The 26248-nt window shown below is 39.9% G+C and overlaps 1 protein-coding gene across 7 annotated transcripts in view; it reads left to right on the forward strand.

Annotated features, from left to right (window-relative positions):
• The window catches only part of GRIA3 (glutamate ionotropic receptor AMPA type subunit 3), a 310569-nt gene that overhangs the window by 14479 nt on the left and 269842 nt on the right, over positions 1–26248 (forward strand). Inside the window, exons 3-4 of one of the 7 annotated variants that reach the window (XM_030806412.1) lie at positions 4448–4594; positions 6210–6499. The exons of the other annotated variants lie outside the window; for them this stretch is intronic. Coding sequence (XP_030662272.1) covers positions 4448–4594; positions 6210–6229 — 167 coding nt within the window. The 3' untranslated portion in view covers positions 6230–6499. Of the gene's footprint in view, positions 1–4447; positions 4595–6209; positions 6500–26248 lie in introns of those variants that run through there. 7 annotated transcript variants of the gene reach the window in all.

Raw genomic sequence — 26248 nt, forward strand, 5'->3', positions numbered from 1 at the left:
CTAGGCAATTCTTCCACTAAATATCACAGCCTCTTACAAGCATTCAGTGTACTTTGTGCAAAACCTACTAAATGCATTCTAATCTTGGCTCTCTTACTAGCCATATGACCGTGAGCAAATTACAGAACCTCTGTGAGCCTCAGTTCCATCATCTGTTTAATGAGAATAAATATAATAGTAACTATCTTATAAAGTTGTTGTGAAGATTGGGATCATCCACGTAAAATATTGACCATAATGTCTAACATATGTGTTCAATATATTAACACAGAGTAGCGAAGTGGTTGGTAAGGAATAGAATTAGTCAGAACCAAACTGTGGAAGATATTGTTAACTATCCCCAAAGCCCTTCAAACTAACCTGTATGCCCTGTGAATTTGTAGCTGAAAAGAAGCTGGATGAGATCACCTTTGAATATCCACAATGCTGCCTTGGGCATAAGAGGTTTGCTTGGGGACAAAAAAAAGTGGAGAAAGAAAGAATTTGCTTGATACCTCAAAAAAGCCAGGGCACACATACCACTAAGCCTAATCATGCCACCATTAAGTGGAATTGTCCAGAAGGGCATGATCCCTTCTGATATCTTTTTTCTCTAAACTGGATATGATTTGGGTAAAGCAGCATGGATAGTAATATGATAACCTTAGCACTTGCTGGCTCAAAGGAAAGAATAATCTTTCTTCAAATGTGACCTCTATTTTAATGCGTTTAAAGTGGGAGAGTGGAAGAGTGGATCCCAGATCCTGGATCCTGATCCTGCACTCAGACTAGGAAAAATGTAGTTCCAACTGGGCTCTCCCAGCCATGAGTTTTGTGAGTTTTTTAATTAAGGCTGATGTGTGAGTGGAAGTTAAGAACGTATTCGTTTGAGTGGATGGATTTTTTTCTTTTGATGTTGCTTGCCTAAGTCAGATTGAAAATAGCAAAGGAAGGAGATATGGAAAAGATTAAAAGAGAAATTTTGCTAATGTGATTTTCCAGCATTTTAGTCTCTATTCTCTCCAGAGCAAAGGTTAACTAGCTGATTCCATAAGCATAGATTCATGAGAAAGGATCCTGCTAAGGACCACCAGGCTTTTTAGTCTTTTAAATTTTTTTTTTTTTTTTGCTCCCCTCTCTTCTTCTGTATTCTGTATCTAACAGCATGCTGTATCCAGCAGGCCAAAACCTGGGTTATGACCAAAGGCAATTTTTAGCCACTTCATATCCCAGTGTACCCATAAACCATGAGTATCATCTCCTCTTCTCATTTCCTATTCAAGCCTATTCCTATATTTTCATGTGGAATCACCGATCTTTTTTTCAGATGAAGAAACTGAAGAGGAGGAACAGAGATGCTCAGTGACTAGCCCAAGGTCACACAGCTAATTGATAACTGAGCTGAGGTTGTAATGCAGGTTTTCCAACTTTTGGCACTTCCCTAAGATGTCTTCCCAACATAATCCTTATTCTCTTAGCTTTCACTGCTGCACAATGACATATATAAAAATGACAACACAGTTTTAAATAGGTGGCAGAGAGGAAGAATAAATCCACAGCAAGTTAATTAGAAATACAGTAAAACATGAGTTTCAAGGGCCACAATTAATCGTATCTACTATTTAGTGCCTCCAATGTTAACCTGTCATAATTTACCACCCTCTGATCTATAGTCAAAAATGAGCAAAACAAAGTCTTGAAGTCCTATTACAGATCATAGACCATTGGAGCTGGATCAAGTCGTTTTAATCTAATTACCTCATTTTGTGGATGAGCAAAATAAGAACAAGAAAGGAAAAGGGATTTGCCAAAGGTGATGCAGCTCCCTAGTAGCAGAAGTTGAGCATCTAGACTAACAGATTCTCAGAGTGGGGTCTTTTTCACCATGTTTTGCAGCCTTATCAGCAGAAAACTGTACTAAAGTAACACCACAGATTTATTACTTTACTACCTTCTGTTATCTCTTTTTCTCTAATTGTCTAATAAGAAAATTGTCTAATTCTCTTATTCTCTAGTAAGTCATATTACCCCTACCTGATTTTTTTAATGTGGAAACACTTTTATTATTATAGAATTTAAAATGTAAAATTAATTTCTGCTCATTGTCAACAAACAAAAAACTTCAAAAATATAGAGAAGAAAAATTACCCAGGTAAATTAAAAATCACCCAAAATTAAGTTTTAACATGTGTTCAGATTTGTATCCTGTCTTTTTACTTTATATTATATTGGAAGCATTTGTCCAGACTCTTTAAGTTTTCTTTAAAATTTTGATTTTTAATATTTGTGTTACTGTATCACAGTTATTTTATGACACATATGTACATATAAAACCATTACCTTATGTACATATATTTATATATCTTATATAGATACATATAAGTCCTATTATATATATAAGCCCATATATATATATATATATATATATATATATATATATATACACACGCACACACACACACACACACACGCAACCATTATACAACTTTATGCATTGAGGTGGATTCCCAATTCACTAAGGCTTACAATTATACCTCAACTTCCTCTAATACCTACGTTCTATCACAGATCTGAACACACAGTAAATACATAATAAATATTTGCTGACTTTTAGTTGTTCTGGTTTTTTTGGGGATGATCATTATTCCTCCACCAGGTAGGGCAACCAAAGTGAGAACTTGACTTTCCATCCTCTTTAAAGCACATGTTATATAACTCAACAGGCAGTATAGCAATGGTGGTTATGATCAGAAGTCAGACTCTCTGAGTTCAAATCCTGGATCTATCTCTTTCTTGTTATATAGCCTTGGGTGAGGAGCTTAACCCCTCTCCTCTAAACCTCAGTTTTTCTTTCTGACAAACGGGAGAAATATTAGTATCCACTGTGGTAAAAATTAAAAGATAAAATACGTGGAAAGTGAACACTCAACAAAGATTAGTTGCCATTATTATTACATTTGCCAAAGGGAAATAAAGCACCAGATTTGGAGTCAAAAAACTTGAGTTCTTGTTCCATCTCTGCTATTATCTAGCCCTATGTCCTTGCATGAGTTATTTTAGTAGTCCGTGTCTCAGTTTCTTCATCTACAAAATGGAGATAGCAATGTTTGAGCTCTATAGCTTATAGGGATGTTATGAAGATCAAATGAGAGAATAAATGTGAAAGTCCTTTGGAAACTATGAAGTAAAGTATAACTGTTAAGTATATAAAGGTAGATGTAACATGATTGTTGTATGGTAGGACTGGAGATGCAGAGGGTGCAGGAGACTAGGCTGAATACAATAAGCATGGGAAGATATTTTTAAAATAAAATTGCTTGTATTGGAAATATAGACTGTTATAGACAGAAGGGACCTTAGAGATCATCTAGTCTGTCATCTTAATGTTATATTTAAGAAAAAAGATTCAAAGAGGAGAGAGCTCAAAGTCACAAAGCCAGTCACAGAAATGAACTTAGAATTCATGTCTCTTGATTTCCCAAACACATTCCTAAAGCAATCACTGCAGATCCTTATTTGTTGAACTTCATCAAAAAAAAAAGTAGTAAAGAAAAAAATACAGTTATTTGTGGCATCCATGTTGGTAGTAACTGATTATTTGGGGTTTTATCACAAGGATAAGCCACTATAACATAGCTTTATTGTATTTTTACCAACTTTATTCCAGGTGAGGGAAAGTAAAGATGCAGGAAAGTGATGGGTGGGGGGAGGATTCAGTCAGGGCGAATGACCTCAGACTTGGCCAGATTCCCAAGAGATTGCTGTCATCCCCGGCAATGACCACTGTAGCACATGGTCTTTCTTTGATTGTTAATATTTACCTTTGCAGTCAGTCCTCAGTTATGTGTTTTTGGAAAACTTGGTATAGTAGATGAAATTATCAGTTGCTTAAAAATGCAATTGCCAGTTGTCTGATTCAAGTAAATTGATTACAGTCGGAGGACTATTCATTTTATGCTGGCATGCATACAGCCCACGTCAGGCAAGGGCTGGATCCCCGATGGCAGCTCAGATATCACTGCATTTCCTGAATTATATCCCGTCAGGTACTCAGTAAATATATGTGTTGGATACTTTCATCTTTACATTTTTTTGGCTGAGATGAGAGCACATAAACATTTCCATCTGACAACCCTTTCAACTTCAACAGCACAGAAGGTTATTTTTAAAAGAAACAAGAAAGGAGTTTTTCAATAGCAAGCTCCAAAGGTGACTAAAAATGCCTTCCAACAAGGCAGACCATTAAGAAATGTAGAGTGAAATGTGTTAATACAATAAACTCAAACGTGGTCTCACTAGTCTTAGCTCCCCAGAATTTTGGCTGCCTTCCCCAGCTGCCACTGTGGCCTGGACAGTATACATCAAGGTTCATCCTCTTCCCTCAATCTTGAAGTGCCCCCTTTCCACCCTTCCACTGAAGGAGACCTATGGCCAGAAGCAGCTTGCCCTCACCTTGTCACCCCCACAGGTCCTGCTGAAAGGGACTACCTGCCTTGGCCAGGAAGCATCAGGGAAAACAACTGGACAGCTCTGCCATGCTGCAAAGATCATGGGCTGCTGCAGCTAAAATGTTCATCAGTTGGGGCCCGCCAAAATTGGGCCTCTTGTATCTGGGGTAAGTGCCCATAGTTTGAAATCAGCAAGGTGGAAGGAAAGGGGAAAGAATCTTGTTCACCAATTCCTGTTATGCTGCAAAAAAGATCTCCCCACTCTGGAAGCTTGAAAGGGACAAATTCCGGGCAAGTCAAAGTCAAGCCTACTTTACACAGTGGGAAGGAAACATATGGAACCCCTTAGCCCAGAGTTGGTGCCAGCTGAAAATATAAATACTGTCAGATAAGGTTCAATACATTTATGACTGTTAAGGCAATGATAGGTTATTAAAGGAAACGAGGCTGTTTGGGGACATGTTAAATCTCTGAGCTCAAAATTAGTGAGGACAAGCAGATCCTCTGACAGCCTCATTGAATGAGTCCTGAAGATATACATGGTCTCAAAACTGTGATTGTGTTCTCCAATTAAGCTAGGAAAAAATAAAGATGTGGTATTTAGGGCTGCTTGGCTCAAACTGAGATGCTAAAATCTCTGGTTTGCTCAGAGTTAAATTCTTCAATACATATAAGGGAAGCAATGCATTATGGAAGAAAAAAACCCTAGTGTCCTCCCTTTGCCCTGCTGCTACTAACTAGCTATAAGACTGCCCCCTCTTTAGGCCTCACCTTTTCCCATTTGTAAAATAAGGGAATTAGAGTAGGTGATTTCCAAGGTCCTTTCTAGCTTCAACTATGTTTAATTCAAATGATATCACGGGGTTCCCTTGAAGGGTTTGGAGCGGGGGAGATCCTGCGTCTTTCCTTGCCCTCTCTTGCTCAGGAGCTCAGTCTTCAAGATGTTCGAAAGATGCCCCTGATTCTACCAAGACTTGACTCCTTCAAGTCTGGCCTCCACAGCAGACGTCCATGCTCTGAAATTTATATCTCATGGCCTATTCCCTCACTCCTCAAGCTCCCAATTGCCTTGTAAAGAGGTAGAACTGGTTAGATACAGGGGTTTGTTTTGTTCAGTGCGATAGCAAGGTTGGAGAAAGTTTGGGCTCCAATATTAGAGGCAGCATTGTATGGGCTTTAAAGCTAGAGCTAGCCCAGATTAGAATTCTCGTTCTGCCACTTCTGTGCTCATCTATAGAACTTATCTCATCTATAGAATTACAGTGATAATACTGTCATCTCTCTAGGGTGATTGTCAGGATTAAATGACAGAATTCATATCAAATCCTTAGCATAATGCCTGCCACAAAGTAAATGCTGCCACTAGTGGGCGTCTTTTTCTGTTCTCCACTAAATAGATGTTGAGTTAAAAATTAAAACCAATAAATCAATAAATATTGAGCTAATAATCAAGGCTCAGCTTTTAAGTTGTGGCAAATTATTTGGAGTCTCAGGGCCCCCATGTTTTGACAACTATAATGGCATATTTGCAATTTATCAGGGGCATTCTGGAAACTGCACAAGCCAATGAGAGAACTAATTCTGGTGAGTGGCATTTAATTTTGCAGTAACCCTGCAAATCACACTACTTAGACGAGTGCTACTTTGACCACCTCATGGAACCAGTGCAGCCTGTGGGGATCCTGCAGGGAGGCTGACAGAAAGGGAAGTTCCAAAAGGTGATGCCTTGATGTGGCTCATCCATTCATAGTGCTGAACAATATTTTACCTTTCCTGTTCAAGGTATTACAGGTGAACTGTAAGATAAGAACAAGATCACAAGTCAGCACTACCTCCTCCCTTCTTGAGTTCTCAACTGAGTGAGCATCATGGAGGGAGAGCAAAGAAAGAAGTTCAGCCTGGGTGTATGAAGCTGTAAAGTTGCAGGTTGAACCCAAACCCATTTTAGAGACAGAAGAAACTACCCTCTGGAGATAAAATAAAAAGATGAAGCTGAGATGGGACAGGATCAAAGTTGATGAAATATCAAGAGAGGTTAATAAAGGAACATTAATTTATTCCTCAAATCCTGTGTTCAGTTGTGTGGGTGTATTTTTGGGAGTTGAGGAGAAAATGGAAATAGATATCATAAAGAATTAACTTTTCTTAATGCACTTCCAGTTGATTATTATTATGAATGTCAACTTTGACCTGGAAATCCCATAGCTCATCTTACACAGGTTGCCTAAAGATAATTTCTCTTCTTAGGCTTTTCTGAGTAAGAAGCCCTCAATCTTTGGTGGAAAAACCTCAGTAATTAATTGGAAACATGCATCAACATAAAATGGCTTAAGAGTTTAGTGGCTCAGGTAAGGAAGTCAAGAGACGGAGATGATCCCTAAAGGTGTGTAGCAGGTCCAGTGTAAGGGAGGGTGAGAGAGATGGTGACTTGCAGTGGTTGGTGGCACTTTACTGGGAGCATCTGGTAGAAAATCTAATACATAATAAGATAGGTCAGGCTGATAGTATTACTATACCCATTTTACAGTTTAAAGAAACAGGCTCAAAGGAGTTAAAGTGTTTTTCCCAGTAAGTGGCTGGGGTGAGACTCAAACCTTAGTCTAATCTTATGCTCCTTCCATGCAAAATGCTGTCTCCATTTAACTAGCATTATAAGGGAATGAGTGGTTCTAAGCTAATTTTCCAGATATTTGAAGCACACATCTTTCAGCAGTGCAAGTGCTATTTTTATTTTAACCATTTTTGAAGAAAAAACTTTCTACAATGCATCAAACACCTCCACACCTTATTATGCAGAAGATACAGATTACTGTGCTTTTAATTTTCTGTCTATTTCCATAGCCTTCTATCTCTTTTCCCACTGTAGCTGATAATGTTCAGTACTTCTTAGGCTACTGAAGATAGATAGCATATTAGAAATGAAGCACTCCTAAAAGCAGATATACTAAAATGTGACAGCTGACAATAAGTGAACAACATGCAGAATCACCAACTACAAAAGCACAACAGTCTGGGATTAATTCAGGTAGAGGCAAATAGACCTAAGAGGCCAAGTAACCGCATGGACAACAAACTCAGTACCGAAGCTGGAGTTGCCAGTAAAGACCCTGAATCATCCATAGAAAATTGAATTCTGTTCATTCTACTGCACTGGTATACTGTGGGGAAGGGGTGATATATGAGGTCCATCCCAGCTGGGAGGAGTAATTTTTCACTGATATTTAGAAATGCCTGTGCATATGATAATAAAAAAGTAAGTAGACAGTTTATTACTGTCTTTAAATTATCTACACAATACCCTCTTATTGTTTGCACCCCAGACAGACCACTCCTACTGCTCCTGCGTTGGTATGCCAGTGCTTTACTGTGTTTAAAAGGATGGTAGTACGGGAGGGTTTCCACTTTAGAAAGATATCCACTATCTCAAATGGCTCAAGAGTTGGTATGTCTAAAGGGGTAAATGTTTCCTGATCTGGAAAACATAACTCATGTAAGAAGCATGGCAAATTATTGTGTGTTTAGCCTGTCACTTCTCTTTCCTTGTTCCACCTGTAATTTCAAGGGAAAAAAAGTAACACTACAAGCAAATCCTCCATAGAATGCCATCCTATTGGCCTGCTGCAAGTACTTGGATCTTTTCAAATTCCAATCAGAATGGGCTGTGCTTTGCCTTCTCCATCTCTGTCTCCTCTGACCCGGCAAAGTTTCCCATCTTTTATCCTGTCACTTAGTTAATGGTGTGTGTCCCTCTTGCATATATTCCATAGTCACTGGCTTCTTTTGCTAGTAGAGTCGTCAGCGAGATGCTCGGCAGATGGCTCACTGGCTGCCGTTCTTGTCCCCTCACTGCAGCAATCTGTTGTTCTAAATCAAAATGTTAATGAAAAATAAAAGAACGCAGTGCCAATGTCTGTCTGATTTAAATTAATACAGAGTCATACCTTTGGAGGCAGGTTTTACTGGCATGAGGTTCTCCATACAGGCTACCCATATTGTGTGTGGCTTTTTTTCCTCTCTAATTAAAATTAAGCACTTTCATTTATCTGAGTCTCTCTTGGTACCCCCAACCTGTTCTTTTTAATAATAACAAAGGCCTAACAAACAGTGGATTTCGGTGTTCCAGGGAATGGCATCTCACCTGGTGGAACATAATTTTGAGAGATATTATATGTGATGTCTAATTATAAACATACTTTGATTGGATTCTCTTCTCAATACTGAAATGACACATTTACTAAATGCTTCAAGTGCAGCTCTAAGTTAGGCATGTAGTTATTGAAATCTCTTTCAATCCATTTGTTTTAAAACTGCTGGCAAAATCACTGCTAATTTGCTACTTTATTTACAAGGGCCCTTCACTTTCTATGTACTCAGCACAGTATTCATTTATGTTGCAGCAACAGGACTGCTCCCCTCTTTGGGGAAAATGTATGTGTCTGCAAGATTGACTATGCAAGACAAAATTTTAACTTCAATTTAGAGACAAAGGGACCACGGTGATGTTAACAAACATGGTGGAGGAAAATCACCTCAGTATTATAATTTGCAAAAAAAAAAAAATCTATGAACCAAAAGAATGGCAGTTTCAACTGATTGCAGAAGACCACACCTTTCATTTGTTCTTCCTATGACTCCTTTGTAGATACAGCTAGGAATAGTATTGAGAATAATAAGAGTTAACATAGTGCTTCTTACATACCAGGCATCCTTCTAAGTGATTTACATTTATTTATTGTTTCAATCATCAAAATTCTATGACTTAGGTCTATTTCACAGATGAGGATTCTGGGGCACAAAGAAGTTAAGTCACTTGCCCAGTCACATAACTGGTAAGTGACAGAGCTAGAGATGAACACAGCCTGGCTCCAGAGCCTTCTCTTTTAACCACTATATCATTCTATAACGTGCTGAAAGGGCCATGAAATCCAGCCTACTTGAAAGTAAGCTACGGTTTTCTTTCAGATTCGGCAAAGGAGATTCTCCTTGCTGAAACTGCTGTGTAAAAATCAGGCTTCTGCTTCAGTGGGGCTTGCTCCTTGTTAAATGCATGTGCTATTTGCATGTGTCGCCACCATTAAGATTAAGGTGAGCCAGGTAAATTAAGCTGAAGCAGCAGACAGGCAAGCAGGAGAAAAGCCTGGGTTTTCAGGTGGGAACTGGGGTGCTAGTCATTAGGTCAGTCATCTCAGGGCCACCTAACTGTTCTGACAAGAGAAGGCCAAAAGAGGTAAGGCCTACAAAGCCCACATTTGAACCAGTCAAGTATGTTGACTCCCTCCTGGGACACAACAGGTCAGGTCACCTGGCTTCAAACTCAGTACTTATTCCTACCTACAGGCAGGGCCAACACACAAACCAAACACTATTGAAGATCAGCCCTCCTCCTGCTGCTCAGAAGTCAGCTCAACTGGAAAAACAAACAATAGAAGATGGTTATCTCTAATTAAATATATGCATCCCAGGATACATTTACTGGGGTATCAAGTTATTCAAAAGAAAAAGCCTTCAGTAGGAAGGGGCTAAGTAGAGAGGCAGTCATTTCCCTTGCTAAACCTCACTTTGGTGGTTGCATTTTTCTGGCCTTACCAGGGACTAAATGAAAATACGAATTTTTAAAAGAATATTACCAGACAGCAGGATAGGTTAAACAGAACCCTGGGCTGGGAGCCAGTTGTCCTGGGTTCCAGCCCCAACTCTGTTTCTAACAAACCATGCCTTCTCTGGGTTTCAGTTAGATCCTTTGTAAAATGAAAAGATCTTGTGAGGGCCTTTCTAACATTAAATAATTTCTGATTTTAGCCACCTCCCCCAAACCACCAGTTTTTAATGAAAGATGATTCTCCCTACAGAAACAAGGAAACTCAGAGGATGATTTGACCAAATGAAGCAAAGATTTGAGCTATTTTGGGGTGTTTCCAAGGAGGCAACTCAAACCATTGAAGTCAGAAAGTAGATTTCTTTTTGGCCTGATCTCTCCCAGTTGATATCACTAGATAATTGCTCACCCCTCTGAGTCATCGAATCATAGGCTGATTGAATCTTTGGGATATAAAGGACCTTAAAGGTCATCTTTTCCCACCTACCCTCAGAGATGGACTCCCTTTCTCCAAACACAACTAGTCTAAGTAGTGGGACATGTCTGCTTTATAAAGCCTGTGTATACACAGGTGCTGCTTACCTGGATGGATGTCACAGGTCATTGGACCCTTTGACTCCTATTTCCAAATAGCTCTCACTCCTGCTCACTGATACCAGAGCATCTTTAACAGAGGGACTTTCATTCTCCACTGAAAACATATAAATTCCCTTTGAAGAGGTGGCACTGTCTAAATTCATAATGCAATGCATGCAACTCTATAGAAGATCCTATCATGAGAGCAGATTTCAATAGGAAAGAAGCCCAAAGATATGGAATTCTTGAAGAGAGTGAAACAGGTTTCAGTGAGAGGTAAAAATTATATAGAATGGGAAGACAGCAAGGGTGGAGGCCCTAAAGTGATAGTCTAATAGAATGTGTAACAACCTGGAGCCAGACTTGGGTTTATAGCTCAACTCTGCCACGTAACTAACCATATTAGCTTGTGCAAATCTCAACCACCCTGAATCTAAGTTTCCCAAACTGTAACATAGGGATAATAATATCTACTACATAAGGCTGTTGATAATTAAATGAGATAATTATTCAAAGGCATAATGACAGTGTGCTTGATTTAAGTACATTTTCAGCCCCAAATCTACAATGTTGTCATAGTCTGATGGCCTTTGATGTGTTTGTTCTTGGTTATGCCTCTGCAACACTCGTGAATATGAATAATGTTGATGACCATGTCTGCAGCCACCAGTATAAATTTTAACTCTCTTACCCATCTATGCAACTAACTACACAACTGATTCTAGTACCAGCCAGGATATCAATTGTCAAGCAACTGAAATGCCCACCTAAACTTTGATCAAGATTTGCAAGCACAAAGAGATTAGTTCCATGGTCATAATTTCAGAGGAGCTCATATTTTCAAGCCTGTTTCAATTTAGCCCAGTTGATAGGACTTCAAGGTAGTTTCCCTAATTAATTAGCTCCAACCAGGAGTAAATATGTATGGTGGCTTTTTGAAAAATATTCCCAAGGTATATTACAACCTTATTATGGGAGAAAAAGGTTAACAAATGGGATGGTAAGGTTTCAGTATGAATTTCAGGTTGTGTGGGGTAGGTACTGAGTCCATATGCCTGTCAAAAATAATGACAGACAGATTACGGGTTGCCTCTGAACATACTGTTAGATAGCCTTGAAGCCCCCGACTTCTACACTATTATTAGCTTAAACGCTGTCAAGCTTGGAGTTGGGTTTTACCGTGATTTTGTTTGTTTGTTTTTTGGTTGATTGGTTGATTTTTCTCTAGGAGGTGTTGTTGATTTGGAGAGGCTCATCAACTCCATGATTTATTATTTTCTATTAGAGAAACATGAAAGTTTGGGGTCCAGTATTGTCTTCCTTTTCAAAAACATGCTCAAAGCTCCATATTTTAAAAAAAATAGTTTCAATCTGCTCCTTTTTTTTTTTTGCCATCCTCCTTTTGCTTCCTAAATCCCCTAATCTGAGATTTGTGTGAGTTGCCTTTATTTCCTATCCCACATTCTGTTCCTAACTCCTACACTCTGTTTCTATTCTCACTAATCTACCAACATTTCTCTTTTGAGTTCACCAGTGATCTTCTTGCCAAATCCAAGAGCTGTTTTTCAATTGTTTATCTTCCTCAATCTCTTTGGTGTATTTGACACACTGGTTTTATCCACTCAAAGTATCCCTTGCCTTAGCTTCTGCTGACACTTCACTTTCTTGATTCTCCTCTGATTTTGCATCTAATTCCCTTTTTGCCTGTAACATTAGGCAAAAATGTTCTCCTTCTCCTTTCTGGGCATGAGTTTCTTCCTCAGTAAAATAAAGGGTTTAGACAGGGTAATATCTAATGTCCCTTTCATATAAAACATTCTATGGCTCTGAGGGTCAGTGAGTTATTTGACTTTAACATGTTATCATGTTTTTAATGTTGAAGGTTTTGTAGCTACTCCAGTCGACTTTAGTGTTCCAGTAATTGATATAAGTGTCTGAACTTCATAAGGCTGGGCCTTTGCTGATTTATACATGTTTAATACATGCTTGCTTTTCTTCTTTATCTAAGACTATGCATATTCGAAATACCTAGATACTATACTGTTCGTTTCTCAAAAATAGATGTAAGGTACATTCTAGAACAATATCCTGTTGCTTATTAATATTAGTCTTTCAAAAATGTATTTGGATCAGAAATCCTTCATCTTGTTCTATTTAATTTGGATATTTAGAAAATGAAACAGCAATCTTTTCAGCCAAGTGAAGGCATTATGACCAACCATGAGAGCCAGAATTCACCAATGTCATCAACAAAGGGTCACAAATAATATATTTGACAGCTTAATACTGAATTCATATGTTACACAGAAATAGGTGGTAATGCTTTAGTGAACCCTTGTATATCTCTGAGAAACATAACATCACTTAAATACACTCAAAAAAATGTAAAACAACACAATTTCTATTGATACTTCTTTTCCTTCACCCATATTTTAGGTGCTATACACGATACTGCCAAGAGTTGCCTGAGACCCCAGAGCAAAAGATTGGCTATAAATACCTTACAAGCCAGCCCCACAAATCCACCAAATAAGAAGTTTCCCTTCTCCTAATTGAAAGGCAGTAATGCAATTACTGATCCCAAGGGTATACAATAAATACATGTCAGTAATGAGAAGGTCAGAAAAAGTAAATTATTAGTGTACAAAATAGAAAATGCCTGTCCCTGCTAAGGAAGCTAGTCAAGAGTGGGGATTAGGGTCCTTTAGCTGCTCCCAAAGCAAGACAGATAAAAAAGTAGCTGAGGTTTTGTTTTCTTATTTATCACCAAAGAATATATGAATTTGAAAGACCTTGCACACAAAGGAGCTCTCTTGATCCATGGAACATAAACATGTCAGTGTCTTAACAAGCCATGATATACTATCATCCTTCCTCTAACAACAGAAATTCAGTGACCTATGCAAAGTTGTAAGAGTCAGTGGCTGAGTCAACAGTCCCCAAAAATCTCTGTCAAAAATTCAAATACTGTTAATTTATACAAAATATTACAATGGCTGCCACTCTCGCTCTTTCTTCATCTCCTTCTCCCTCTTCCTCTCCATTTCTCTCTCTCTAATACACACACATACTCCACCCTACCTAAGTGCTTCTCAAAGTCAACATGATGGGCTGATTTTTATTGTATCGTATAGTATTGTTACTGAGCATGGACTAGAGCCTTCAAATTAATAGACTTGGTATTCAAGTTATTAGAAACCACTAAATATGTCACATAAGGTTTACCTATTTTTAAGAGTCAGAATAAAATAAAATTTACTCATGACTAAAAATATATTGTGCATGAAGTTATCTTTCATTGATGATTCAGCACTGCCCTGGAAAGACTTTACACAGTTAAGTAAGAGGCACCATCTTTGGAATGACAGGACCATGAAAGTTTGCTCTAGGTAAAGCAACTGATCCTAAGGTCTCTGGGAAAAGAAACAACTAGATTATTTTTCAAGTGAGTAAACATTGTCAGAATTGTTATATAAAATGCTAAAAAAAAATCTTACCTTGAGATTGCAAACTCAAATATTCTTGACACCTTGCCTTCTATTTTCAAATCAGAAATCCCAACTTTCTGCCCTTAAAAGTAATATTGTGGTATCTCATTTTGTACATCAGAATGTTTACTTCTCTACAAGTATCTTCATCTTTTGGGCTTTTAAGATATTACCCTGAGAGGTCAAATTTACTATATGGCATTGTCACAACTTCAGGCTTAAATAGGTTCAACAAAATGCCAATTTATCTATCGAGAGCTCTAGGTGATATTGTGTGAATGACAAAGAGTTTGCTGTTGTGTGCCAAGAGTTACATTTAGGTTTCTGGCACAAATTAATAATTACTTATAACATTTGATAAAAAAAGAAATCCTCTTGACAGCCTTTCATCCAAAGCAACATCATTCGTTCTATTAGTATTGGAGTTTTTGCAGTGACAAGGAGAAAATGATGGGTAATAATAATATCAGAAATAATAGCAAATGCTAGGTATTTGCTAAATGCTTTTACATGTATTATGTCACTTAAATCTTCAGCAAACCTATAACATAGGTACTATTGTTAGCTCCATTTCACAAACAAGATTACCAAGACCTGGAGAAGTGAGGGTGTCCACAGCAGGGGTCCCCAACCCCTGGTACCAGTTAATGGCCTGTTAGGACCCAGGACACATAGCAGGTGAGCCATGAGCTTGCATTAGTGCCTGAGCTCTGCCTCCTGTCAGATCAGTGGTGCCATTAGATTCTCATAGGAATGCAAACCCTATTGTGAACTGCGCATGTGAGGAATCTAGGTTGTGTGCTCCTTATGAGAATCTAACTAATGCCTGATGATCTGAGGTGGAACAGTTCCATCCTGAACTCCTCCCCAACCCCCGATGGGCAGTCCATGGAAAAATTGTCTTCCATGAAACCGGTCTCTGGTGCCAAAAAGGTTGAGAACTGCTGGTCTGCAGGATCTTTTGCTCAGACAAAATGACCTGGGTGTAGAATTGCATTGGTTGTTTCATATGACAGAGCATTAATATTTAGTGAGCATCTACCATGTGCCAGGAACTGGGCCAAGTGCTTTACATAAGTTGCCTCATTTAATTCTGCCATCAGCCTTATGAGGTTGTTACTTTTAAGCATATTGTACAGATGAAGGAAAGAAGGATACAAAGAAGTTAAGAAATTTTCCCAAGGTCATGCTACTAGTGAGGGCGGAGCTGGGATGTTAATCTAGATAGGTTTGATTCTACAGTTCACACTCTTTCCACTATGAAGTAAAAATCAAACCAGCAAAAGGCAGGAAATAAATTTAGTTTAAGAATAATTTCCATATTGTTTCCTTGGAGTTAAAACTTTAATCATGAAAGCTAATCCCAGTGTCGGTGCCAAGAGTAACTTCCTGTACACAGAGCTTTTATCCTATGGAACACAGGGTTACAGCATTCCGATCACTTTTAGCTTTTAGAGCAGAGAATGGGAACAGGTTGAAGCCATTCTCCAGAATTCTTTTCAGGCCAAATAAAGGGAAAAAATAGACACAAAATGCAAAATCGTCCAAACTTATCCATATGCAGCAGGGCAGCTTTCTCTAAGACAATGAGTTAACTCTTCCATCCCATTAGATCTCTCTCTGAGTACAAGAAGTCAGTCCCTCTAGCCTCAGTGGCCTGAAAGCTTTAGTAGCCTACCCAAACAGAAACAACCCATCAGCATTTCTCATTGGAATCCCTTGGAATAATTGTTAAAAATTGCAGATCCCCAAGCCCAGGCCTTGAAGGCAGGACTTAGGAATCTGCATTTTAAAAAGTATCCCAGATCACTTATATGCACAGTAAAGTGTGAGAATCACTACACAAAGCAATGAAACTCTCAAGCCTTGTGTTCTGAATTTAGGATGCTCAGACACAGATAAGCTGAATTTATTTTCAAGGAAGGAAAGTCTCCTTTAATTTAATTAATATTAACAACCTACTTAACATAAGCTTTTAAGGTTTTCAGAAGCAGTTACCGGCAAACAGAGTTAAGGTCTGTTCACATCCTTTGCATCTATTCATTATAGCGGGACATAGGATCTGCAACACGACCATATGTAGATCTCAGCAGCCCTCTCTTAGCCTTTAAAGGTCCCTATATAAAGTTCAATGTTCATCTAAGAACATTCCGTAACCCAGACTTTACCCTAAATAAGACTGATCTTACATCAATTTATCTCTAAATAATGAAATTGAACTATATTTCCCTTCTCACAGTTAAAATAAAGCAGGGAATAGTAGTCTCCATAATAAATAGCAATTAGTTGAGTGTTTACTGTATACCAGACCCTATTACAAAACAAAATACTCCCTGGATTAAAAGGGCCCACAAGATGATTTTGTCTGCTGTAAACTCCTCTTGAACATTCATAATGCACATGAACCTATTAAGGACTGCAAGAGGGCCTTGAAGGAAAGAAATCAATTTATTTTTCTTAACTCAGTTACAAAAACCTATCTGATAGCATACCCCTTTTATGAAGAATACCTCACATACACTTTGAGAATGTGCTGCTACGCAACAGTGTTTCTCTAAGTGTCAGTGGCATCAAAATGCAAAGTCAGGAGGCCTACCCCAGACCTAAAGAAGCCAACTCTGTAAGGGGCTTCAGGAATCTGCATTCTTAGGTACACTGCTCTAAGGTATACCAGGAGAATCAGCAGTTGCCCCAAAGGTGACAGTTGAGGGAAATTGTTATAGCTACACTGGCAAGGCTGACTGAAAATTAAACAAAAAAATTCCAAACTGGAAACTATCAAGCGACTGTATTTCAGCAATTGATATTTCACCAGTCTAAAAAACTTGGGCTGTTTATAGGGGGAGATTCTTGCCCATACATAACTGGAATCCAAGAACAGTGCACAGAACAAGTCCCACTAAATTGTCCAGCAAATTCTGCTGCCGCCTCAAGGTATAATAGGAAAACATAGGTGGGCAGATCTGCTCTCCCACTTGCTAAGCTGTAGGACTTCAGCAAAACCACTTTACCTCTCTGACTTAGTTTTCTCATCTATAAAATGAGAACAATTATCCCTACCTCAGGGAGCCACTGTGAGAACTAAATGAGGCAGCACACACAAATCTTCTATTATAAATATGAAGTTCACAAACTGTTCATTCCTTTTCCCCTTCTCTCCTTCCCCTCCTCCCCTAGTACAGTACAGCACTATGATGTCAGCATCATTAGCGTGGGGAAGACAGGAAATGTTGCTGTCGGTTTTAGTGTAGTTACTCTCTTCTAAGGGTAGTTTCCTTTAATGAACCCCTATGTCGCAATACTGAAGTAGCCATTCAGTTCTGCTAAGTAGGAGTCAACACCCACTGGGGTACACAGAGATGAAAAGGCAAGTCCTGCCCTCAAGTTGCTCATATCATAGTAGTGAAAATACCTAGTGTGTCAGAAAATGGGAACTCTTTTTTCTGGGGGCCAGAGAGATGGACGCAGCTGGTCACAAAGGCAAGCCAAACTGATGCAAAATGCATTATGGCTAAGTTAAATCAGAGAATCCAAGGACACCCAATGTCATCCTTATCTGTCCAGAAAAGCCAACTGCTGACCTAACCCAGGGCTGCAGTTCCAGGGCTCGGTTCCAGCAACCAGCACAAACCCAGTCACAGGCTGCTTTGTGCTTTGTGCTTGGTGCTGTACTACATATCAGCTAAAGCCAGTAAGCTGAGCTGACCTCTGCTCTCTAGGAGGAAAAACACAGATGAAGGCAAACCTCTAATGCACGCGAAAATAAGTGAAAACTTAGTATCAAACAAGCAAATAAATACATTTGCTCATATCATTCTCTTCTCAGGTTCCTGTTGATTTTTCTCTAAGATGAAAAAGCTTAGGTGAGACTGAAATAAGTGAACCTCAAGTCCCCAGCCTCCCCTACTTCAGCAATTTGTCAAGAGAGTTGGAGATTTTTGCCATCATTATTTTTCAAAACCAATTTCCTAACAGTTGCATGACAATCAGCAGTCAAACTAATTGGAATGTTACTTTAACATTTCTTCCTCCTTTTAGCATTTTTTGTGCTGTGTTGTGGGGAGGAAGGGACGTGAGGTTTCAGCGATGCTTACATAGAACCTTTCCTTTCTTATCACTGCTCCCAACTGGGTCTTCAGCTTCTTGGGTCAGTGGGACAAACTACAAGCAACTGCTACAGTGTCCCTTTCCACTTGCATCTCTTCTCATATCTAGTGGGGTTTTGGGGATTGACAAGGTTGGCACTTCTCAGAGATGGAGGGAAGGGAGTGACAGTGGTTGAGGGGCAGGACCAGAGGATGAAGTGCAGACTTGGCTAGTAATTTCTTGTACCTTCCATTTAACCCTATGCCAAGCCTCCACCACCACCACTGAGGAGAAGGAATGTCATAATTAAAGAAGGCTCTATGAATAGCACAGATATTGTTTCTAAACAGGAAAAAGAGTGGTAGGGGAAGGAATTCTATTAAGCAAACATTGTTGGTTGTTTTCCCCCTGATTTTCTTCCAGAAATGTGTGTAGGGAGAGACTACAATGAAGAGTCATAATCTATTAAATACATGGACTAAACTAAGTATGCCATCTCAAAGGAAAACATAAGTGGTGTTTAAAGGTCTGGTCTAGTCTCAGCTGGTCAGCCTAGAATCCACTGGACAACTGCACTTCATTACTAACATCTAACTCCTCAAATAGCCTTTTAGTACTACGTGATGCTGCTAAAGGGCAAAAGGTGCTGACAGGGACCATGGACATTTCTTCAGTGCCTGTCCCCCCTGGTAGTGTTCAGATCTTGCAAAGCCAACAAAGCTGCAACATAGGTCAGCTGCAAACTCCCCTCATCAGAGACCTCCCTGAGCCAGCAAAGTCAAGACTGTGAGCTCAGGGCCTTCGGAAGGTCACTGGAGAGGACAGTGAGTCTGCAGGATGAGTCAGGAGAATTGAGAAAGCCCAGCCAGTCCCCAGAGCCAGGCCTCTCATAAGGCAGCCAAGGAAAAAGCTCTGTAAGAACCTGGAACACCCTGATAATGGAGAAGAGGGTGGAGGAAAGAAGCAACAGACAGACAAACTCCCTGTCCTCAGCATCAGCAAAAGAAGGAAGTAGACCAGCTTTATCCTTGACGAGTCCTTATCCCACTTTCAATACCCTCTCCAAATTACCTGAGACACCCACAGAGATGCCAGCCGACCAGGCATTTCCTACCACCCGCAGGTTACCCCCTTCCCCAACAAACTCACCTTTCTCAGATCTTCCCCAGTATTTCGTGTCTTGTTTCCTCAGCATTTCTCTGCCTTGACATTTTATGATAACTGATCTGGGCCAATACACCAATTCCTGAGTTACTGTGGTCCCCAGCAGGGTCACATATTGGCAAGTAAACAGTCGCCTCTTAGCAACAGAGTATTTGTACCCCAAAGGGTACATGTGGTGAAAGGATTTCCAATGAAGGGGGGACCTCAGGCAGATAAATCCTGGGGGACCCCACATTCAATTTCATGTGTACTATTACCTCTCTCTCTCCTTGTTAAAGTGTAAGCCAGCTCAGCAGATATCTGGCCAAAAGCCTAAATCCAAATTAGGTCCCAGAGTACCAAGATACCATCTTTTGTGGGCCCCAGGATAAAAGAGCTTCATCTGAATTATTACCAACAGATTGAGAACTGCTCATTTGTGATATAATCGTTTGGGGGAAGGGAAGAAAAAACAGGAGTTAAGAAAACTGTAGAGGAAGAAAACTTTTAAAGCAACACATAGTATGACAAAAATTGTGTGCTTAAAAGTTTTTGAAACCTTACATTGTTCCAAAGATGCTAAATAAGAAAGTGTATAACCTGAAAGGCCTGCCCGTGGCATCAGCTTGTATGCCTGTCACCTGGGAGAAAGTTGGGAGGTGGGACTTTGGTGGAAGGAAGAAGGTAATGATTGGCAGTTGAGGCTTTTTCTGAGATGACTGAGGATAAGACAAGCAGCTGGTATTCAGGTTATCCAACTTATTAGAGGCTGTAGACACCATTTGACTTGTGATGGTCTGACTTCCTAACATACTGTTCTGAGTTGCAGCTGTGTTTTCAGAATAAAAACATCTAGTCCAGAGTTTTGAGTTCTAAACTATCTAAGAAAGCATCTAGTGATGCTGATTTTTTTTTTTTTTTTTTTTTTTTTTGAGACAGTCTTGCTCTGTCGCCCAGGCTGGAGTGCAGCGGTGCGATCTCGGCTCACTGCAAGCTCCGCCTCCCAGGTTCACGCCATTCTCCTGCCTCAGCCTCCCGAGTAAATGATGCTGATTTTTAATGGACATTACTGTCTCTTTAATGAGTCTTCTCTGGAGAAATAATACTGTGACCTCAAATTACTTGTGCAAGTGGACTTAACTGAGCAGGCCTGGCAAATGGACCAAGCTTGTCTTTGGGTTCCTTCTCCTTCCTACTTCATAGCTCTGTCTCTCTACACCCCTGTCATTGGGAGCCATTTTTTCCTGGTAATTTAGGGCTCCCCATGACTCCATGCTTTCTCCCATCACAAGAATCTTTCCTCTGAGGGCTCAGTTGTCTGCTTTCCAAAGAGACAGCTGGGGGCTAATGAGCTAAAGTGGTAGTGGCTGACAGTGAGTTAAATTCTTGCCCCTTCAAATTAGAGCAGTTTGATTGGCAAGGAATGCCTTTCTAATGATAGCATTTTAAGCTTGTACTAGGCTGGAGGAGATGGCACTTGTGTGTAAGGGGGTGCTACTTGACACACCTCCAGTCACACAGTGGAAATGGCTGCCTACTTTACCCTGAACATAGCACAGGGGAGGTGCCTTGGCTGTTTAGAGGATGGAAGCAACCAGGTTACAAAAAGAAATTGCTTAATTTACAAATAACCTATTAGCATTGTCAAGAATCCACTCACAGGCAGGTGTCCATCCCTAAGAAGGCTGTGTATTTTGCCTATGATTCTTGCTTTGTCTTTTGCACTTCTACCTTTCTTAACCGAGTCTGATGCAAAGTGAAGTTGCCAAACTGTTAGTGCGTTTTTCCTGGGTCATCTATAAACTTGCCTTCCTTACTAATGTTTTAGAATGAGTCTACCTCTAATCCCCACTTTCTTTTAAGGTTCAAGAAGTAGACCTCACTTTACTCAACAGCTGCACTACTGAAAATATGTGTATATGGGAAGGGCAATACCAATAAACACACCTCATTGAATCGATCTATAATGTAAAGAATTCCAGATAATCTGATCCATTATTCAGTAAACAAGCATAAGGCTGACCTTTGGCCAAATTGACCAGTAATACACAGCTGTGGTCAAAATGTTATATGCTCCCATACCAGTTGGTAAATAGCTACTACACCTTGTCCTGGATGCCAGACTGTACTCTGAGATCCCTAGACCTCCACAAGATCCAGCAGCTAATACAGTAATGCCTGACACAGCAAATGGCATCTGGGTCCTTGCTCCAGGGCTACAGCTGGAACCTAGACTGATTTGTCGTTTCCTGTGCTTTCCTATGTGAATATTATCCACAATTTCAAAGCTACTGAGTAGCAGGCACTAGGTGTGGCCATGAATGTGGACCATAATTACTTTGCTTAAAACTGTAATAGTGACACTGAGGTTTGTGTCAGTTCACTCTGCCCCATGCATTCCCATGGAGCAGAACATCCACGACCTTCAAAAGATGGACATGAGCCCTGTTTCCAAAATAGCACTTGGCAGGCGGCCTAGATTTGGATGTGAACAGCAGACACAGGCTATGGGCATGATGGGCCAGCCCCCTGTCACATCACCTCAGGGGATCCTCAGCCCCATGGGACTCACTAGAAAATCCTTTACATCTGAAAAGCAGAAATTATCTAGTCCACCTGAGTGCCCTGGGAGTGGGTCTATATTCTTAGCCTCATGCTTCCAGTGCTGAGTTTAGAACAAAAGCCTCTATTCAAGGTCATATAGTGAGTCAGCTATTGAACAGGGAGTGGAAAGAAAGGGGGAACAAACAACCCACAACAGGATTAGCTTGAGCTGCCTCAACCTATGAGAAAGGCCTGGTCAAACCATTTATAGTCTTCATATATAGATAGCTTGAAGAATTGCCTCTGAAGGGTGTTAATGAACACAGGTAAGGAAGAATGATGATAGCTAATCAGCAGTCCTGGAGACACAAATTTGTGGTCGTCTTATGATACAGGTAAATATACAATGAGTTTCTGCTTGCTGTCCTTATGTGTATCTTAAGAAATAACTCATTCATTCTACCTCAGGTAAAAGCTCACTCTTTCTCCCAATGCACCTTGGCTATGTCAACCTTGCACTAATATAAATGGATTCCTCCTTGTGCTAAAGGGAAGCAGAAAGAGCCCCATGTCTGAATTTGGAAGGTCTGAATTCTACTCTTGACTCTGCTAACTCTCTTGGTAACATTCAGGGAGACACATTCTGTTGTTTCATTTTCCTCTTTTATCAAATAGGGATGACACTACTTCCTACCTCATGGGCTGGCACAGGAAGAAAACAGTATTATACGTAAGACTATTCAAACATCCCAATACCCTCCAAATACATGAGGAAATATGACTGTCTTCAGAGATGCTCATTGAGTACATGGAAACCAGCACTTATAGCACTTATCAAGCACCTACTATGTGTCTGGCACTTACACACTCATAGTTTTGTTGATCCTGACAACAATTCTATGAAGTAGATATTAGTTGTTGCATGTCAAATGATATGGGATAAAAATGACAATAGAATACATCAGTGCATTCAGATTTTAACTTTATGTTTGAAGTAAGTAAATTTGGTCCCCCTTAAATAACAAGCTTGCACACACACACAAAAATGGAATCCAAACTACAAATGACACAACAGATCAGTTTAGCATCAACTTGCATTTCTAAGATAAAATTGAAAGTAAACGTGTGATTCATTCCATAATTTATATCACAGAAGCAAAATATGGTTTGTGAAAGCTTGGAAAACATGTAGCGTAAGGATTATTACCCTGGAAGGAATGCATAGGTGTTTAAAAGGTAGACAATAAATCTAAACAACTCCTCACGTTAAAATGACATAGTACAAGGAGGTAGAAATACAGCTTATATTGGGCTTAAGGTAGCAGCACTGTGGGGCCTCCCAGAGGGGCATACAGAATGCCTTAAGAAAGGTACTGGGTGGAAACCCAGGTGGAGATATAAAATGGGGCAACAAAGAAAGGAAGGCTGATTTATATAAATTTTCAAATGCAAGCATTTGAAAATGCAAGCATGTGTGAGACTATCCAGGATATTGCAAACCTGTAGTTTCCTCCCTGACCAATGAATGACAGACTACAGCCGAAGCTGAACTCTGTTCCTTACAACCTTGGCCAAAGGAGGGATGAGATGCTTGAGAGGAGGGGATAGAGAGAGGGTGGCTTTTAACACTTTTATCCTCATCTTACACAAAGAAAATGGGGCCCAGAAAGTTGTTTTTTCAGGCATGCAGCTCATAACAAGGGACACTGGGAGTCAAACAAAAGTATATATGACCTTCCTATGCATACTTTGTGTAAACAAAGTATATATGACCTTTTTATACTATAAAAATCCATGTTTTTTCCAAGAAAACGCACCACTTCCCCAAATCACATTCCCTTTCTCAAAAATGGTGCCAAACCCTTGGGTGATAGTGAAACATTGCTCCAAGCCCTTTCTTACTTAAGCACCCCTCACAATGACCACACCACTAGTCATAAATGATGAACATCTGCAAGCATTCCTACAAATGCTAAATATCACCATTTCATTGGTCAATAAGGGGAGACTATGTGACCAAGAAACAGAGCTGTTCTCTAGTAACAAAGCTAACCTACCTTCCCAGGAGATCAAATTCATCCATGGCTTTATCTTGTCTCTCTTCTTTCCTCAGCCTCCCAGGCACAGAGATCCTTGAAGGCCAAGACTCTCTCTAAAACATTCCATCCAAATAGCCCGCATAGCATCCAGCACAGTACTTAACACATAGCAGTCACTCAAAATATTTTATGAATGAATGAACACTATTTCTCCCACCATGTGTATGATAACAGTATGTCCTTAATGTCTTCATGTTATTAGAATCCTTGTGAAATTTAATCAGAGATTATAATGCAAAAACTATAGGAAATTGAGATGAAGGTACTAGTTGGCTTCTAAGAAACTATCCTCTTTCTCAATCACTAACCTAATAACATTTGTTCTAGTCTCATATCTAATACCACCAACCAGAGGAACTAGAAGAAAACATCTCCGCTTCACCATTTTTAAAATTAATCGTATTTAGCTAGAGCAGAGGTCCTCCTCCCTAAGTTTTCATGAGAATTACCTGGGAAAGCTTTAACAAAAACTGATGCCAGATTCTGTTCCCAGGGTTTCTGGTTTAGTTGATATTGGGTGAGACCTGAGCATCAGTATTTTTAAAAAACTCCCCAGTGAATCTGAAATGTTGCTAGGGTTGAAAACCACTGGGCTAGATGATCCTTGAGGTCCCTTCTTACTCTGAAAATCAATATGCTGACTATAGCTGGGTGTCTGTTGATGTCATGGGTTGTTCTGACAGTTCTCGACTTTCCTCTCTAATACCGCACACCACGAGATCTATATCAAGTTGCTCAACAGCCTAACATCTTGTTTCCCTCCATTTACCTATTGACTTAAAACTTTGTATACTCTTGGGGCTCCTAAGCACAACTATTGAGATCTACTTTTAATGCTATGTGGCTCACTTTGCCACCAAAGAAGTTCCCCTGGTGCCACGATGTGTCCCCAAAGCACTATCTGGCCTGCCCTGCTTCCAGGCGAGAAAGCCCAACAAGCAAGCATGAACAGCTGGAGCGTTCCCACTGATCTGGAAGGAATCCGTAAGGACAATGCACTACTTTCTGTTTCACTGGACTCTTTCATGGCACTGAGCCTGCCTATTCCATTCGGCCCTTTGTCAAGAATGTCCTTGACACTTAAGAAATTGATTTCTTCTTCCTTTCCTTTAAATAATAAGCCAACAGATACGCAGGAGTTTTATAAGGTATCGATTTAACATACAAACTGCATTATGGCCTTTGAATGCTACAGCAAGAACCAATGGCTCATCAGCCAGGAAGACCAATATAGTGACAGCCTATCATTTTCTTAACCTGTCAAAACATTCCTGTGCTCTGGGCTTACTGAGAGCAGACATGCCAAGGATTTAGAAATGTCAAATTAAAATAGTCTGGGCTATTTTCAAAAAGACATGAGCCTTTTTAACCAGTAGCATTCTATCAGCCATGCTTTTTCAGAACATAGGGCTGCTAGAAGGCCCTCTTTCTGAAGAACAGTGTGAACATTATACAGGGAACAGAGAGTTTCTCAAGTCATATGATGGTTTTCTAGAAGCACCTCAACACAAATGTTTGCCTGATCTGTGGTTAGATGAGAAGGGCTGGAAATGTGGGGCAGGATAAGGGTGGAAGGGAGCACAGGGCAGGAGTCTAAATGAAAAATTCCCATACTACAAAGATCCTAAAATACAAATTTGAAAAAATAGAATCTGGCGTGGCCTTTTAGTGATACACAGCTAAGGTGCTCTTCAAGGATGGGAAAGTGCAGAGGTGCTTTGTTGTAGACCCTTGGTCAAATTGCCAAAAGTACATGAGGTCATTATTCCTTTCATTGCCAAATGTGTTGGACGAGTAATCATCTCACCTTGTCCATTTGTTCTTCAGATTTACCTCCCATATTCACCACTCTGCTGCAACTGCTCTCATTCAGACACCAGTGATCTCCTAACAGCCAAGTCCTGTGGTTAGCTTTCAGTCCTCATTCTGATTGGCACATCTATAACTATTTGATACTGTTGACTATCCTTTCCTTCTCTGACTTCTGTGATGGGGTCTCTCTCTAGATTCTCCTCCTATTTCTGTACTTTTATTTTCAGTTGCTTTCTTAAGCTAGTCTTCCCATATCCAGCTCTTAAATGATGGATATTTTTCTTAGCCCTTTTCTCACTTTTGCAAAAGCTTCCGTGCTGTGACTTACATGATTCTAAGTCTTTATCTCTTGTCCCAACATCCTTCCAAACTCTAAGCTCATATAGTCAACGCTCTTTTTGGACATCTTCAACCCAACAGACACTTATCCCCATTCCCAATCTGCTCCTTGTCTTCTATTATTTCAGTCACTACAAT

Source organism: Nomascus leucogenys, chromosome X (genome assembly GCF_006542625.1).
Source record: "Nomascus leucogenys isolate Asia chromosome X, Asia_NLE_v1, whole genome shotgun sequence".
Taxonomy (NCBI): Eukaryota; Metazoa; Chordata; class Mammalia; order Primates; family Hylobatidae; genus Nomascus; species Nomascus leucogenys.